The sequence below is a fragment of the Amblyomma maculatum genome, chromosome 10, assembly GCF_055883805.1.
Source record: "Amblyomma maculatum isolate TAMU_Amacu chromosome 10, ASM5588380v1, whole genome shotgun sequence".
Lineage (NCBI taxonomy): Eukaryota > Metazoa > Arthropoda > Arachnida > Ixodida > Ixodidae > Amblyomma > Amblyomma maculatum.
In genome coordinates, this window is record NC_139353.1 from 26,530,436 (window position 1) to 26,547,942 (window position 17,507).

Sequence of the window (17,507 nt, forward strand, 5' to 3'; positions counted from 1 at the left end):
TCCCAGAACGGCCTCAGCAACCACTTGGGGTATTTTTCCTCGTAACAGAATTTTAAGCCGCAAAAGCAATGGCACGGATTTTACACAACGCAAAATTGACCCAATGTGTACATCTTACAGCAGGGACAGTGCCAGCGCATCCCTGTATTTCCCTAATTTCTCTACTTAGACACCTGGCGTCCTTGTGTCTTAACCAAGCCAGCACTAGAGTCGTAATCATACAAGCGACTTATTCAAGTCAGGACTGAAGCCCAGTCTTGACTCCAGTCTTAAGCGGCCATGCTAGTGGCCTATTCTTTAGACTCCAGTTAAGTCTGAACTTAGCTAAGACAGTCATAAGATTGTTTTGTGCAAGCGGGCCCTGGAGTAGTATTGCTTTGGGCAATAAAAACAACAAGAATCTGGAAATTGGTTGAGCAGGATAGGGTAAAGACGTAGGTTTTTAAGGGTGCTTAAAGTGCTTCTTCCCCACTGTACACACCCCTTGGGACCTCTAGCGTAGCTGAACTGCGGAACACCCTGAACATTATATGTACTCCGGTACAAGTGTCGAAGAAATGGGCAGGGACTTGTGTTATTCTGTGTAGTCAGCTTGCATTATTTCCTAGAGAATGGCAATCTTCTAGTTATCACAATAAGCAAGAATAAATGAATTAACATGTTAGTAGAAAGCCTCAGTCATAGTTAAGGAATGAGGAAGAAAGGAAATAAGAGCAATGAGGTAACAACTCAGCTCCAAGTCATATGGCCACAAGTTGGAGTCAAGTTTGGAGAAAACCTCTAATATTGTTAGGAGCCGCACTTCTCACTGCACGTATAAGGACTTCGTCTACCGTAGGCATCAAGGTCCTCTTTCATTCCGTGCAGGCCCAGAGAACGAAATTGATTGAAGACGCTACCATATGTGTGTGGGCCATGTTTGGTACCCCAAGACGTCCCTTGGTTAGGAATAAAGCAAGAAACATCCACCGTCTCGCTCGTATTAAATAAAGGCTTAGTTTTTAAACAGCACCAGTTTTATGTGGAACACAAAGGATAGTGTAAATTCTCTGAAGCCCATTATTTCAAGAAATGGTTTGCTTTTGGTTTTATTTTTGCGCAGCGTCGTTTCGCTTATTGTTCGCTAATATTACTGCTGAAAACATAATCCTTTTTGGCCTTTTCAATGCATAGCTGAGACAACCAGTACAGACAAAACTGAAGCAGACGCCATGTCGGCGTATTTTTCAGCATGAGTGCTTTGCGAAAATTACGCGTAATATGACTCCAACTCCTGCAGTAAATTAAAAAGCAAAAGATGAGAATTCCTATTTACCTCCCGATTTGCTTTATATAATTTTACGTTTCATAGTATGGAGTTATTCGAACAGGATTGTCATAGATGATATACCATATTCTGCATGCTCTATAAATGCATGGCAGCTGAAGACACTTAGGTAGGAACCACCGCTTTAGACAAGCTCTGAGAGCCTGACTGCTTTACAAACCATAAGCCTTTCTGATTTTAGCTGCATAGGTTCCGGTGGATAGATATGCCATCTGAAAAACAGCTAACGTATTGACACCTCCCTCATTTGGGCGGTGACACACAGCCCCGGGATGTTGCACAAATCGTCAAAAGAGAGAGGACTGTCGCCGATGCACAGCATAGAGGCTGTGCAGCATGTATAGTGCAAACGCGCTAAAGATTCACAGGGAGTTAATCAAGAAGGTCGCATAACACTAAGTTGAGCTTTAAATCTGTGTGCACTGTCTACATATTAGTTGTTTTGTGTGGTCAAACGGCGCCTAGAGTGAGGGACACGTCATTACGTTTTCTCTTATGTGATGGCACCGAAGGAAATTACTATTATTTGACGCAGTAGCTAGTTCAGAAATCTGATTCCTTAAGCGCGTGCTATACTTTCATGTTTATGTCTTACAGGCATGATCATAATCGACCGTGAAAGATTAGCTGGTTCAAGTGCTCATCAAAGTGAACAAACGGTGCTTACCTATCAGTTGTGGATGTCATGACCTTGCTTTTCATACTTTGCAAATTTCCTAATCAAATAACTTTGATAGAGTGTAATCTCTACTTGTCACCTGTTTACAGTTCGAAATTCAAAACGTTGGTATTTTCTATGATCAAATACAATTTAGCTACCTAAACTCGGCAAACAGTTATCGATTCTTTTTATCTTGAACTAAAATGGAATCCTGGATTAGGGGTAAACGTTGTAGTGGAGCAAGACATTCGTAAGCAAGGAGCGCTTTGCAACAGAAGGACTAGGCAGTCAAATAACATGTCACGACCCACTTTAGTGCTGCATTATGCTCATATCCATGTCAACCAGCAAAGCCCTCTGTTTCGCGAAGCCGCGTCTGTTATCAAGTGAGCTCCATTATTACAGTAATATTAGAACCCACAGTCAGATCGAAACAACTAAAGCGCAAAATAGCATGGCTCGTGCTTTCACTGAGTGGTGATTAGATGGTATTTCAATTACTTCCGCAATCATTTGATCTACATGATCGCGGACACACTGGCTCCTGATGTCTTTTTATTTTCTTTTTGCGACACTTCACTAACTTTAACATCGCTGCCTTATCTTGAAAGCAATTCGAACATGGCAGCCTGAATGTGGAGCCAATTAATTTTACCCAGAACTTGGAACTTCCTCAATTTTGTGCCAGCTGCAACCTCCTTATCTCCGCAAACCCCCAAACACCTACTGAGACCACCTTATTACCAAAAAGGTCCTAATTTCATCCGCTAGCATAAATTTTGTCGCTATCCAGGCTGTGCTAAAGTTTTTGTCTCATCGAATTAAATCTGCGTCACACATTGATAGCATATTGGCTTTACTTCTGCTGCCTAATTGCATTTGATAGCATTAACTTACATTTCGTATATATAACCCTCACTTAATATCAAAGACTCGATGCACGATTATTGCTTTTTACCTTTACTGCTGTAGATTTTAGATATAGCAAGGTCCGCAGTCTATCATTATCTTATCTTCGCTTAACTCCGTGGTATGGATTCGTGGTGACTCTTTGCCTTAGGTATATGTATTCTTGTACCTCTTTCTGCGTCCTTGTGCCTATCGTAAAGTGAAACGTAAATTTTTGGAGAGGTGGCTTATGATTTAATGGCACACATGACGCTGGGGCAGAAATCGCACATACACATTCTCTGGTGAAAATGTGTGTGCGCGCTTCTGATGCATTGTGCTGTTTAGCGCCAGGTTCTCATGGTATTGTTGACAAGTTTCATTCCCTTCTGTAACTATTGGACAGACCTAAGTTCTTCGCATAATTTCTTTTTACAGACTATTGTGATTTGCCTATATCATTTGCCATGCTTTGCTGTTGTTCTCCAGAGGGGCAAATTGAACTAGGCAATGAACTTATAAGTCAATCTATTCTGCATTTCTCCCTTTAACCCCCCCCCCCTCCCCCCAGCGTCTCCAACTGCTGCCGATACAAGTCTTTGAAAAGTGCTTCTGAACTAGCGACAAATTAGCAATGTTGAACGTGCACCCTCTTGCCTGGCGCCATTCATTGTTAGGTTTTGTCTGCTTTTTAGATAATACTGCAGTGCAACTGCAGTCACTGCAAATATTTTAAGGTATACAATACAGCTCTTCCAGATCTTGATATCTTAATTGCTAATAAAGTACAGATTTGGCCTTATTCAAGTGATCTCAATGATTATAGCAAGGCTACAATTAGAAGTCTTAGTTAATATACATAATTCTGAAGTACCTATTTTTAGCTTGTAAATAAAATGTAGCGTGAAGTGGCCTTTATGAATTTACGTTTTCCCTTCGATTATATGTCAAATAAATATCACGTTATATTATTGGCTCTATCAGCAACGGAGGTGATATCGAGGCAACTAACCTAAGGTTCTGTAGCCGCTATACAATGAGTGAACAACAGCAAGGTTCCGAAGATAAGATAGGTGAAAGATAGAAGGTACTCAACCATAACGTACCTAACCCTAATTTGAATAAGAGGAGGCAATAAGAACTGTTTCTCTTTTAGGCGTGAAGTTCATGAAACTCTTTTTGATGTAAAAAACGAAATGTCGAAGAAAAACTCCTAGTGCATTAGTCTATATTACAACATGCGTCTTACGTACGACTTCATATGCCTCATGTTTTATTCAAAAGAATCTGGCAATGAATTTAACTGAAGATGAATACCTGTAATGATGCCTTCTAATGATGATATTAAAATTAATTGAGACCCTTCACTCGAAACTGCCAAATGTGTGCTGCGGCAAAACTAGGAGAAGAGCTATATATTGTCTGTTACTTTTGGGCTGCCTTGAGATAAACAAAATAAATTTATAAATTTGCACCCCATATTTTGCTATACGTTTTGGGAGTAGTACAGCTCAAGACTTCACGCGTACGTAAAGAATATTAAATAAACTATGTCTGAACAAGTCGCTGTATTCGTCGCACATCCTTTAAACGTTCCTGCTCTAATATATAGATAATGAATATTGCTTCATATATCAACATTTTTGGAGGTCAGATGGGAATGTTATATAAAGCATGCTTAAGATTACTGAGACAGACTTTTAAGATGCTTACAAGGTGTTTGGAAGATGCTAGTAAACTATTCAGTCATATTGATAGAATATATATATATATATATATATATATATATATATAACCTGTTCATATTGCTTCGTGCAGGTTTATCTAAACAGGATAATCTAGTTTTAAGGCACACTTACGTGCAAGTAACGAGCTAAACTGAACAGTCTGTGCAAATAGCTAGTTACTATACATTATTATACAGAATTATTTTTCTTCCTACTGAACTTTATAAGGCCACGTGGAGACGCCGTTTTCGCCCTATTACGAGCAGCCAGTGCATGGTGCCGAGAAAATTTTGCTCGTCTGGTTCGACTGCCTGCAGTTTCTAGAAACAAAGATAATCAAAGCTCTGGCGCTGCATTTTCTGCAACAGCGTGACGTTTGTGGATCCTTCATCCTCTTAGCAGATTGAAATAAGTGACATGTTTTTAAATTCTGCCAGCATCTGTTGCAAAACCAATGCAATTCAGAGGCTCATTAGTGAAAGGACGTTCGAAAAGCGAAATATCATAAGAATGACGAGAATATAATTCAAATACTCTTGGGCGTTGTTACAATTCGAAGACAAAAGAACTTCTTCATTATAAGCTTAACATAAACGGTATACGTTAGCTAGACGTAGCTTCAAAAACATCGCATCAAACAAAAAAGTGAATAAGAGCTTTCACCGCAAATACTTCATTTGAACATAGACGCAGATTGCAGGTATATCTGCACGGAAACAGACCATAGCGATGTGGCGCAGGCATGATTATCCGAAAATGAAATGTTGTTATTAGCCAGAACTGTGCAATAACGGTGCATGAAGCCTTCTGTGGAAAACAAATTATGAGACGTGATACCCATCAGCTGAAATATTTTGTGTTTATAAATATATAGGAAAAAAAATGGGATTACTTGGGCTTGTTTGAGAACACGTTCGAGAAAAATTGGATGTGGTGAAGCAAAAGACAAGATATTTGGCGTTTCGGGCGCAGGACCGGCCTTCGTCAGAAAAAACTAGGTTACAGACAGTGTCCTATATCTATTCGCTAGATCTAGTAGCATGAGTACTGCTGACGGAAACCATCTAATAATAAAACAAAACTAAATAGGCAACACTCTTGCAGTCACACATGCATTATGATGCAGTATATACTTGGTTTATAAAAACAAAAAAATAATAACACGCAGTGGCGCGCCATTATCGACAATCGCGCGGAGCCCAGGCATGCGCAAAGGCGCATCACCACTCATCGAAATAGCAAGCGCACGAAGGCATGTGGCTAAACTGTGGACAATCAGGTGGTCACATATAAAAAAGAAAAAGGAGTAATAAAGATGCCGATCATCTCCCTGCTGACCTTTCGAAGCTGCAGAAAATGTGTTACTTAGACAACTTAGCTTTCATGCGTTTTGGTTAATACCTGGCAACAAAGCCTTAAACCTGGAAACTAAAATGATTCTGTGACTTCACGGTCGTGGGGTGATCGAAACCCAGATTCCAAAATAGTGATCTATATTTAATCAAATGAATGACCTTGAATGCTTACATGCTTGCACAGTAGTAGGTAGGGCAGGCTTCTGCTCTGCGCCTTGTGATTGCTAAAACGTGATTATGAAGGACATCGCAGTTTGCCTTATATACTGCAGCTGGCAGGCGGAACATTCAAGCAGGTAAATTACAACGATAGTATCTCAGGTGAAGTTGCCTTTAATTATTATACGGTAGTTAGAAGCCGTATTAACAGCTGCTGACGTCGTTGTCATTTGGGAACAGATTTTACAGCAAGAGGAGCCGTAGTGGAAGGGTACGGAGTAATTTCGGCCACCTGGCGATCTTTAACGTGCACTGACATCGTACAGCACACGGACGCCTCTCGTTCTGCCTCCATCAAAACGCAGCTGCCGGCGGTCGGTATGGAACCCGGGTACACGGCCACAGTAGCCGGGATTCTTAACAGCCGCACCCCCACGACAGGACAAAAATTCACCTATTGTGTTCTTCGCCACGCGCTTTCAAATACCATGCTCAAACATAAATGTAACAGGAACATGTTTTCTCTTTTAGAATTGAACAACCTATTTTGCGCAATGAGATCCTTTTCCTGGTCCCTTAGACTGACAACGTGTCTGGTGTTGGCTTCTAAAATTGGTGAGTACTTGAATGTTTACTCCGAATAGCCGTTCTTGCACACTCGTGATAACATCGCTGCCTGCTCTTCATCCAGACATTCACAAAGCAGTACTTATCCTGTACTTTTGAAAATATTTTTACTTTGTTTTGATGAAAACGGCTGGAATAGAATAAATATGCCAAATATTACCGAAGATTTCGATTGCTCTTACCAATAATAAGTTAAAGATTAGGGAGCAAGAATATAACCACTGCGCTACTTTTGCGGCGATGACACTACTGGGCTATCTCGCACTGTTTTGATACTATTTGCATTTCTCTGCTGCTTACAATGGCGAAGATAACCGGCTCTCTTATTGTGAAAGCAATGCTACTCCCATTTTCAGCCCTTGCGTAGCCACGGTCGGTAGGCACGTTTGACCTTTAATGACGCCAGATGGTTGTGACGTCATACCAGCTGCGAGAGACGGGCTACCAAGTCGAGTCGTCGGGTCGTGGCGGTCGGCAAGCACGGCGCGCCGCGGATGAGATGATGACGTCATCGTGACGTCATACCAGCTGCGAGAGATAAGGGCTGCCGAATCGAGTCGTCGGGCGCGCGCGGTCGGTAGGCACGACGCGCTGCAGCTGGAGCCGCTACGCTACCGAGTGGAGGCGCTGCTGTCCGCTCTACTCTCGCAGTTCAGAGGAGGAGGAAAAAAGTGGGTATATAAATGCTCGCGCTTGCTCAGATGAAGCACTCGCTATGCATCCTGATAAACAGAAAGAAAAGTCACGCCGTCTCGATGAAACCAGGAAACGACAGCGGGCTGCAGAGATAGATAAGAACGGGAACAGCGTCTCGCTCGACGGCGCGCTCAAACCGCACCTAGACGAGCGCGTCACGCTTCTCTTCAATCGTCCTCAACCGGTGACGACTCCGAATGGAATGTAATGGACGTTTTGAGCAGTGAACACTCTTTGTCGACGTGTTCAAATAGTAAACTCCAATTTGTGTCCCGTGTTAATCGTACGGTCAACATGGTACACCACAATTGGCTACACTACGAGCTGAACTATAGCGTAGCCATGCTGTTATTTTTTTCACAACCTACCGGACTTAACTAAACATAAGCCCCAGCTAATTTTTTTTTAAACATGATCCTTTAGCATATGGAACCTTAAGGAAGCCATGTTGTTATGAAGATGGGAGGAAAGGCATGCTAAAGCTATGATCCAGCTGAGAACTGCAAGTGCGTTTGCTGGAGATCTAACTGATGCGTTGCGTAGGAAAAGGGAGAGATGGCGCTGTGGAATAGATGGTACGACATCAATGGTAGCCACATTTAATTGATTGAAATTCACGTGTGCCTTAAGTGCGCATAAGGATCCCTTCCTGTAAACGTCTGGATTAAATGCATAATCATTTTTTAACCATAGGTCCAAAAGAATGAATTTTAGCAAACGAAAATCCTCTAAATGACTTTACAAGCAGCCGTATAAAGCTCCTTTTTATACATAATAAATAAAACGTCACTGGTCTGCAGATGGCTGAAAACTCTAGTATTCTTCTACTATAGCGCGCTGAACGCAAGGAGCCTCACGAGGCACCGTGAGAGGCACGAGAAATACACATAATACCTTTTTTATTATGCCCATTTTGCCTGAAGTAAATTTGCTGAGTTTTTCTTCTTTGGTCGCTACAAATAACCTTAACTGCGACCGCAGTAAACATAATTAAAATGAGGAGTTGGAAATGTTTGTGCTTCGCTAAAGAGCAATGTTTTCCTAATGGGGGAGTTACGACGGCTTGAGAATGTCCCTGTTCGTAATTCGATTTGCATTTGAGAAATTTTGAGTGCAGGGTGTTTGAGGCAAGGCAAGCTAAATCGGTTTCGCATGGTTCTAGATGCCTTTAGTTCCTAAAAGAAGGAATTCAATGCTGTTTGGTAAAGAACGGAATGTTTTCCTAAAATGTTTCACAACCAAAATGTCCATGCATAATGGGCAGGGAAGCCCTACGTTCACTGTACTCTATGCTTCATGCCTTGTTGACAACCTTTCGTTGAATCAGTGATCCTAAATGGCCCCCTTATTTTGAAGACCCATTAAACATGAAAGTGTTAGATGGTCGCTGAGTCCACTTAATAAGGCATCAAAATGCACATTGTAGAATGATTGTTCTTGGTATATACAATTTCGTAAACATGTTAGATTGTAGGCGCATAGGGTCTGACAATGTTTTATTGATATAAGTATCTCCAATAACCAATAATACGAATTGGTTTTAAGGTTTCCCTGCTAGGGCTTAAAGAATATATGAGGGGTGCGCAGGGGCAGTACTTGTCAGAGTAAAAGGTCTGGTTACTGAACGTGCTCCGCACTCAAAACATCTATACATGCAAATGAAATACAGCGATGCCACGATTAACATCTCGGTGTTCAGACAAATGGGTAGCAGAAATTGTGGTCGACAAAGAAAAGTCTTATTTATAATTTCCAAAAAGGCAACAACTGATATACCTCTATACGATCTATGGGCGCGTTCCATGGCCTAATGGGCAGTGTTAATGCATTGTACACATACAGCAAGCCCTATTTCAGCAAGAATGTTACGCCAAGGACAGCCGCGCGCTCACAGTAGAACAACGGCCATTGTAGCCGGCATGGCGAATTAGTGGATGGTAGAAAATATTCCCCTTTTTATCAGGCACTACAAAATTTTTGCAAACCTCCCTTACTTCCAGGTCATGTAAGTGCAAAGATTGGATTCGCTAAAATAAATGTAAAGCCAGTTAACTGTGTCCTAAAATTTTGGCCACTTGAAAAAAAAAAACGCATTGTATATAATAATTGAACTGTAATATTGCGAGCGTAATACATTGTGTACAACAACAATAACAACTTCGGTGTCTGCCTCTCGATTAATACTCAGACCAACGCAGAAACTTGGAGTAAATCTTGTGATCTTTAAAAGGTAAATACTCTTTGCACAGAGATGCTGTGTGGTTATTTGCATTTCCTGCTTATATATTTTTTGCAGGTGGCGAAAGGTTCAAATCTGTTGATTGTGCCCCAGAACCCGAGTCTGGTCCCTGCAGAGGCCTCGTCGAAAGGTGGTTTTATAACAAGACTACTGAAATGTGTGATATGTTCTACTGGGGAGGTTGTAGGGGAAACGAGAACAACTTCCCAAACTGCACAGTGTGTATGCAAAAATGCAGCTGCGAAGGTGAGTGCAACACACAGTTGCTTTTACAAGTGCGCTTGTTGCCTATGTAAATGTTATCAATTTTTCCAAATAATTCGTCATGATCTGATGCCGGTTTATCACCGTCATTAAAGTACTTACATCCTTTTTCTACTCTCTATAAAGTATTATAGCAGAATCTTTAAAATTTATATTGTTTCTGCAGAGAGAAGTTCAGATATTGAGAATATTTACTGGAAATCGAAAGATGCAGTGAACGGGCCTAATTGCACGAGCCGAACCCGGCAAATATATTTTTTCTTTTGGCTAGACTCTGTTATTGGTAATACTTTCACAGGTTTCGGATGGCAAATAGTATATAAACGTGAAGCCGTACGAGGGCTGAGTACAAGAAAATGAAGTACTTGGCACATCACCCCTTTGCAGACTTCGCGACAAGAAAGCGGCAAGCACGCATGTGAACTAAATTCTTTATTGAAAAGATGAATGTTTTTGAAGCTCATTCCAAGGAAAATGCAACCCTTGCTTAATTTTGCTAGAATATCCTACATTAAAAACTTGACGACATATGATGCCAAGCTGCCACGGTGTTCAATGCTTGAGGATAACTTACCAATGTCTACATAACCATGCAACAGAAATGTTATATCATAACCACGTTTTGTCTAACACAAGGTTGAAGCTTCGTAAGTACCGATGGTCAGCGCCGGATGCCAAGCAAATGCAAAGGCAGTAAGACTGGTGAATACCAACGGGCGTTCTATTATCCTACGCTCATTGCATCTCCTTTCTGCCACCACGGCTTGTTTGACGCGCAAACAAACCGAAAACGTGATACAACAGGACTATATAACGAGCGCACGTTGTGCCATTCTCTTGTGTCGTGTTCCTGTTACGTTGTTTGCGATGTTAACTTATAATGAATCACCAACAAGCCAAATCTGTTCTTCTTGTTCCAACAGCCTAACCTCATTATGCTAACTTACCAACAGGCGCAGCTGCTTCTAGGAATGCTTGAATAGTAAGCAGCGAATATGTTTTTATATTTTGAGTTTCCAAAATCTATATTGACTATAAAGGATTATACAGGGGTTGCTATTAATATTTAAACCACTTTCCAATCTCTAACCTGTATTGATATAGGACCATAAAGTGGCACCTTACCTTCCTGCGCCTTTATTTGAAGCGATGCCACACAGCGCGAACGCGAACTATCAATTTATCTTTCGTTTCTTTTTTATTTACGTGGAACTCATATATACATTTCCGATATGAGCAAAAGAAAGAACTTTAATTTGGAACACAGCACGTATGCAGCCCCTATACACAGACAGCAATTCACATTAAAAATTCAAGTTTATATTTCTTATTTATACACAGCCCACTGACGCATTACGCTTTCATTCTCAGAATCGCAGAAGCTTCAAAAATGTTTGTCGTGAGCTGATGGAGCTAATATTATAGATGTGTATCCTCCTATAATACCGTCATCGCTGAATACATGGGAAATGCATTGCGAACTTTGCTTTTTCGCTCAATAGGCGCGCATCAATTGATACATCTGCTCATCTGCCCATAATACCCCTGTACAGGACAATGAAATAATCCACATCACGCCCTCGCGACGCGGTACCTAGGCCTGCTTGTGTCTAATAACACAGGTCATACTTTGCGTTTTGATTGGCCTACTCATCATGCACGCACTAAACATTCATTCGCACATAAAAAATGTGATGTTACTCAATATGGATCAATGGCCAATTAAGTCTCTATGAGAAACGCCATTTGTGTATTACAATTGTCAACGATAGAATTATTTCTTACTAACCCCTGTTGTGCCGGTGGGGTTATCACACAGTAGCCCACCGTCAACAGGGTTGTGCCAGTGGATCCCGCAACTGCCACCAATGTTGTGCCGGTGGGGTTATCACACAGTAGCCCACCGTCAACAGGGTTGTGCCAAGGAGTTGGTAATGCAGCGCTCGTCACCCGTTTCGTGAACGAGGGCTGTCAGCTCCCTGGGCGGTAGCGATGAATCCGAGTCGGCGTTGGTGAGATGAAGAAAAGGCTTTATACACTATTTACATGTATTTACACAACAAGATTGGCTCTGGGGCCGAAAGCTAACATAGCCATACGCGACTGTTCTCGCGCAGCGACGGCCGGGGAGATTCCGCCGCGTCCGCACTGTCAGGGGGCGAACTGCTCCCGACGGACGCTAGTGACGAACTCACACTCGGAGTCTCGAACGGAAGCACTTGAGACTCCGTTGCCGAGAACCGTTGACGCTCAAAATGGTCCAATCCGACGGCAGCACTTTCGCAGGGCCAATGGGAGAGCTTGCTGCGCTCTCGCTTCAAATATGCCGCGGGGCGAGAAGGGGTTCACCGTCAGGGCCACGGCGCGCCGTGCTGTCTGGACGTTCAGCGCATGTTGAAACACGTCGCTTCTGTCCCTTTGGTACGGCTCGCCTCCAGTGCACTGGTGCTTTGCAGAGAAGTATCCAGAGTTTGTGAAGGAGGCGTTTGGCTGAATTTCTGGGCGGCTTTGGCCAGGCACAACAGCACCCCCGCCATCAGACAATGCGCCGGGAATACGAGCTGCTCGCATGTGACTCGGATGCCGGGCGCGCTCGTTCGCCAGGTTCCTCCAAGTTCACGTCCAGTGTCCGGGCGCCAGTTAACCTCACGTGCCTCGGGTTCCACTCGCCAGGTCAGGATCTCTGCCGACAGCCTTGTTGCCGAGGCACGCCGATCAACTTCGCTCGGGTCGCTCTGATGCCCTTGCCACTCGCCACTGGTAACGGTAGACTTTTCTGCGGCTTGCAAAACCGACCGACAACAGGCAACACCCAACTCAACCAAGTACCCTCGGTCACCCGTCAAACACCAGACAGAGGCAAAATTTCAAATTCAATTAGCTAAATTGTTGTCCCCTTTTTGCTCCCACTACAACAAGAGACAAGTGTATACGATGCAGTACACAAGGTTCAAACAACAATTTTGCGCATTAAGGATACATTAAATAGCAAAAAAAGATTAATAATCAGTAATAGAAAAGAGTCTCCTTGAAATCACTTGGACCGTAGACCATGACTGAGGAAGCAAGGAGGTCCTTTAATTTTTCCCAGTCTGCCTACAAAGTTACCATTAGCGACGAAACGCTCGTTGAAGGTAGCTATGTCTCGAATGCATGACTGAAAGCATCCGAGTTCGCATGGTGCTGCTCTCTTCAAGTGGCAGAATGCGTAGCAGTATTCGGGCGGTTTGGCTCTCCTCCCTCCGCTACAGCTTCCGCTGTCCATTTCTCTACGAGACCTTTCTTTCCACTTTGTGCGTGAAAGAACAGACGTGCACAAGTTGCTAGCTTTGTTGAACGATCTGTCTCGTTCCTTACGCTTTGCGCACCAATCGCGCATTTTCTCAGCACGAGTGCATTTGTGCCGCTGGGATCGCCGCTTCTTTTTCTTTCGCGATCGTTTGCGTTTTCTCACCTTTCGATGAGAGCATTCTTTCATGCACCTGCCTTTCCGCTCTTTTTGGTGGCAGCACTTGAATGCTTTCTTTCTTTCTTTTGTTGCTAGCTCTTTCAAGCTCCCGGTAACCGGAGCTAGTACGGCGCCGACATCGTCGGAGTGCGGCGCCGCGCCTGCATCGCGGCCAGCAGCGCATGACTCACTGCCAGTCGCGTCCGAACAAGGACAAGGCTCGCTCACGCCAGCCCTCGAGCTAGGCATATCCTCTGCGGGCTCGCCTCTCAAGTTACACTGATCTGCCGGTGTGCCGCATCGCTCAGCGCTAACCGGCGCGCGATCACGTTCGTCCGACAGCTGCGGCGCTTCGGATCGCGTGAGGTCCATGTTCGCACCAAGGTTGTTTTCGCCAATACAATTGAGCGCGTCAGGACAGGAAGACCCATGGCTCCAGTCTAGTCGCTCGCCGTCGACTTCACAGGTGTGGTTCTCGACAGCGTCCGCGTCATGGGCCTGCCTTAGCTGTTCAACACTTGTGAGCTGCGCAATTTCCATGAGCGCAACTTCGTTTTTCTGTGTGTCATTATCTACGTCGACTCTGACTTCGGAAATTGCCAATTTGTCGTCTCCTAGCCTGACTACATTTCCGCCACAGTTTACAACTTCTGCTTCTGAGTTGTCAGGCGGTTGATTTACTGCCAGTTCCCCACTCTCGATTGGTGGAATGCTTACAGCTACGTGGGAATGCGTGCAGGACGGTGTCACTGCGGATTTCTCGCCGATGGAGTCGGCTCCAACCGTCTCAGCTGCCAATGGTTCGACCAAGGTAACCCTAGACACTTCTGTTTGAGACTCGATCAGCTCGCTGCTGCTATCGCGTAGCTCGGCCGCTTCCCCCAGCTGTGTCTCATTCTCTGGTGCAAGTACAATTTGCTCCGAGACTTCCTGACTGTCTAGCCATTCGGTTATATCGGCTTTCAACTGATACGCCAAATCAAAGTGCGTTTTGGTACAGTTTTTCTCTCGTTGATACCTGTCCCTAAGTTCCATTGGCGACAGCCGATGTCTTTTCAGTAAAGATTCTTTCAGGTAATCGTAGCTTTTCAAGTCAACGTCTATCACGCGCTTGATTTCTTCCGACGCCTCAGCGGAGAGAATAGCTACCAATGTTTGTGCCCAAGTATCTCGCTCGAAGCGCTTACTTTTGCAGACACGCTCGAAATCTTCCAAATACTTTGCCATATCCTCGGCGATGAGGAACGGTGGTGGACAGTCTCGCGGTATTGAACCGTTACAATGAATGACATTAAAAGCTTTAATCTTTTCCACGCTCATTCTATGGGCTGAAATCTCCAGCTGCATCAGTTGCCTTACGCGGGCGTCCTCTTTCTCGTGACGTTCCCTACGTTCACGATCCTCTTTCTCGCGACATTCTCTACGTTCATCGCGCTCTTGGCGTTCTAGCAGTTCTAGCCTTTTGGCTTCTTCCTTCCCTTTTCTCTCTTGAATATCATCGCAGGCCTCTGCGGCTTCCTCAACCGTCACTTCTTCTGCCTGCATGATCTCAAGAATTTCCTTTTTTCTTTTTGTTGAGCCCAAATCAATGCCCAACTCATCACAAATTTGGAGAAGTTCTCGGACCTTGTAACTCTCCATCTTTTACACCGGCCTCTTGTTGTTTGCCTTTTTAGAATAGTGTACTATACGTTCGCTATCTCGCTCCTAGCAAGAGATGCGCAAGCCTTTCTCACACTGATTCCCTTCTCAGCATCCCCTGGGTTTCAAAACACTTCCTGTAGGCTTGAAACACGCAAGGTTAACACAATGCTACGCTCAGCCTTTCTCTAAGCTACCCTGTGTGTTAGAGAAGTCTGGCGTTTGAGGGAAACTTCAGGTACTCACCGCGCCGAGGTGCCTGACGCCGGTCAATCCCGCAGCTGCCATCCAATGTTGTGACGGTGGGATTATCACACAGTAGCCCACCGTCAACAGGGTTGTGCCAGTGGATCCCACCGCTGCCACCAATGTTGTGCCGGTGGGGTTATCACACAGTAGCCCACCGTCAACAGGGTTGTGCCAGTGGATCCCGCAACTGCCACCAATGTTGTGCCGGTGGGGTTATCACACAGTAGCCCACCGTCAACAGGGTTGTGCCAAGGAGTTGGTAATGCAGCGCTCGTCACCCGTTTCGTGAACGAGGGCTGTCAGCTCCCTGGGCGGTAGCGATGAATCCGAGTCGGCGTTGGTGAGATGAAGAAAAGGCTTTATACACTATTTACATGTATTTACACAACAAGATTGGCTCTGGGGCCGAAAGCTAACATAGCCATACGCGACTGTTCTCGCGCAGCGACGGCCGGGGAGACTCCGCCGCGTCCGCACTGTCAGGGGGCGAACTGCTCCCGACGGACGCTAGTGACGAACTCACACTCGGAGTCTCGAACGGAAGCACTTGAGACTCCGTTGCCGAGAACCGTTGACGCTCAAAATGGTCCAATCCGACGGCAGCACTTTCGCAGGGCCAATGGGAGAGCTTGCTGCGCTCTCGCTTCAAATATGCCGCGGGGCGAGAAGGGGTTCACCGTCAGGGCCACGGCGCGCCGTGCTGTCTGGACGTTCAGCGCATGTTGAAACACGTCGCTTCTGTCCCTTTGGTACGGCTCGCCTCCAGTGCACTGGTGCTTTGCAGAGAAGTATCCAGAGTTTGTGAAGGAGGCGTTTGGCTGAATTTCTGGGCGGCTTTGGCCAGGCACAGCACCCCATATCAGACAAGTGAGAGGCAGACCTGTAGCGATTGTCGAAGTTCCCTCCTTCCTCGGAGGAACGTTCCGTGGCGCACCAGTGCACTCGATGGCTCAACTGTACCGGTCGCTGTTTCTGGGCTACATACGGTACCGCTTATCACATTTAGTGACATATGAAAAATGAACCTCAGGACCCTTAAAAATCTGCAAGCTCAAGCTCTTCGTATATGATTTCGACTCTCTAAATGTGCCTCACCAGCAGCGACTGTCCTTGTCGCCCGGGAACATCTTGTTACTGCATATATTGCTGCCGACACGATGAGAACAAATATTCGGCACCTAACAAAGGTCCCTAGACATTGTCTAGCAATCCTTCCAGTAATTAGGCCCAGCACTGCATTCACCAAAGTTATAGAAGCTCATCGCACCTATATTATTTCGCTGCACCATAACCTGCCATAAGACCATGATGCCCCATATGAAGTTTACATGAACCACGGATACAAATCTATATTCCTGTAATTACGTAGAAAGATGACGTCATCACCTGCTATTAAGCAATTGACATTGAAATACCGGCCCTTCAAACATCCAAATCACATACATGTCTACACAGATGGCTCAGTTAATCGAACCGGAACAGCTGGCAGCGTCTGTAGTAATACCGGCCAAGTCATTTATTACAAAGGTGAAAACAACATATCTTCCACCTTCTTTGTTACTGAACTGGCCGTCCTACGCGCTGCAGTTGAATTCATTTGCCAATTACATCCACATGACTGGATCGTGGGACTGGATTAGAAGATTTTAAATCGTTCGCGACATAGCTTTGTTCATATGACAATTTCTTTTTGTTTTCAGAGGAGAGAAACGCTACAGAATTGGAAGATCTTTGCAAGGCGATTGAAGAAGAGGCTGATCAAAAGTACTGGGATGCATTAGAGTCTTATGATATTGAGGATGATAGCAATGAAATCGATTATAATAGCAGCAGTTTATCGTATGAAACGACTGAAAAGCCAAATGATCCCTACGATTAGCAATACGAACAAAACTCCACAACCAGAAATGCAAAAAAATCAAGGCCTAGCAACGCCACATGATATGCAAGTTACAAAGCTAAATGCAACTACTTTATGAGATTTCAATCAGAGGTGGTACAATAAAATGCCGTTCTTGCATTTTACCTTTCTTGATGCTTATGCTTGATGCTTAAGCTAGCAACTACGGTAATTGTTGGATTTACAACAAGGTACGTATCAGTTCTATATGTTCGAGCAATGCTGGAAAGAAATCAAAAGTGTTTACAAAAAAGAGGCATTGATATAGAAATGCATTATTTTTATCCATGGTTGCCAAAAAATATTTAAAAAACATCACTTTGCAC

General features: G+C 44.2%; 1 protein-coding gene across 2 annotated transcripts in view; it reads left to right on the forward strand.

Moving 5' to 3' along the window:
* The window catches only part of LOC146175945 (kunitz-type anticoagulant protein Ir-CPI-like), a 39,316-nt gene extending 22,012 nt beyond the window's left edge, over positions 1–17,304 (forward strand). For both annotated transcript variants that reach the window (XM_084582309.1, XM_084582310.1), the window contains 3 exons: positions 6,649–6,732; positions 9,737–9,925; positions 16,982–17,304. In XM_084582309.1, the coding sequence (XP_084438435.1) occupies positions 6,672–6,732; positions 9,737–9,925; positions 16,982–17,160 (429 nt within the window). In that variant the 5' untranslated portion in view covers positions 6,649–6,671 and the 3' untranslated portion in view covers positions 17,161–17,304. The remainder of the gene's footprint in view (positions 1–6,648; positions 6,733–9,736; positions 9,926–16,981) is intronic.
* The last annotated feature ends 203 nt before the right edge of the window (positions 17,305–17,507 follow it).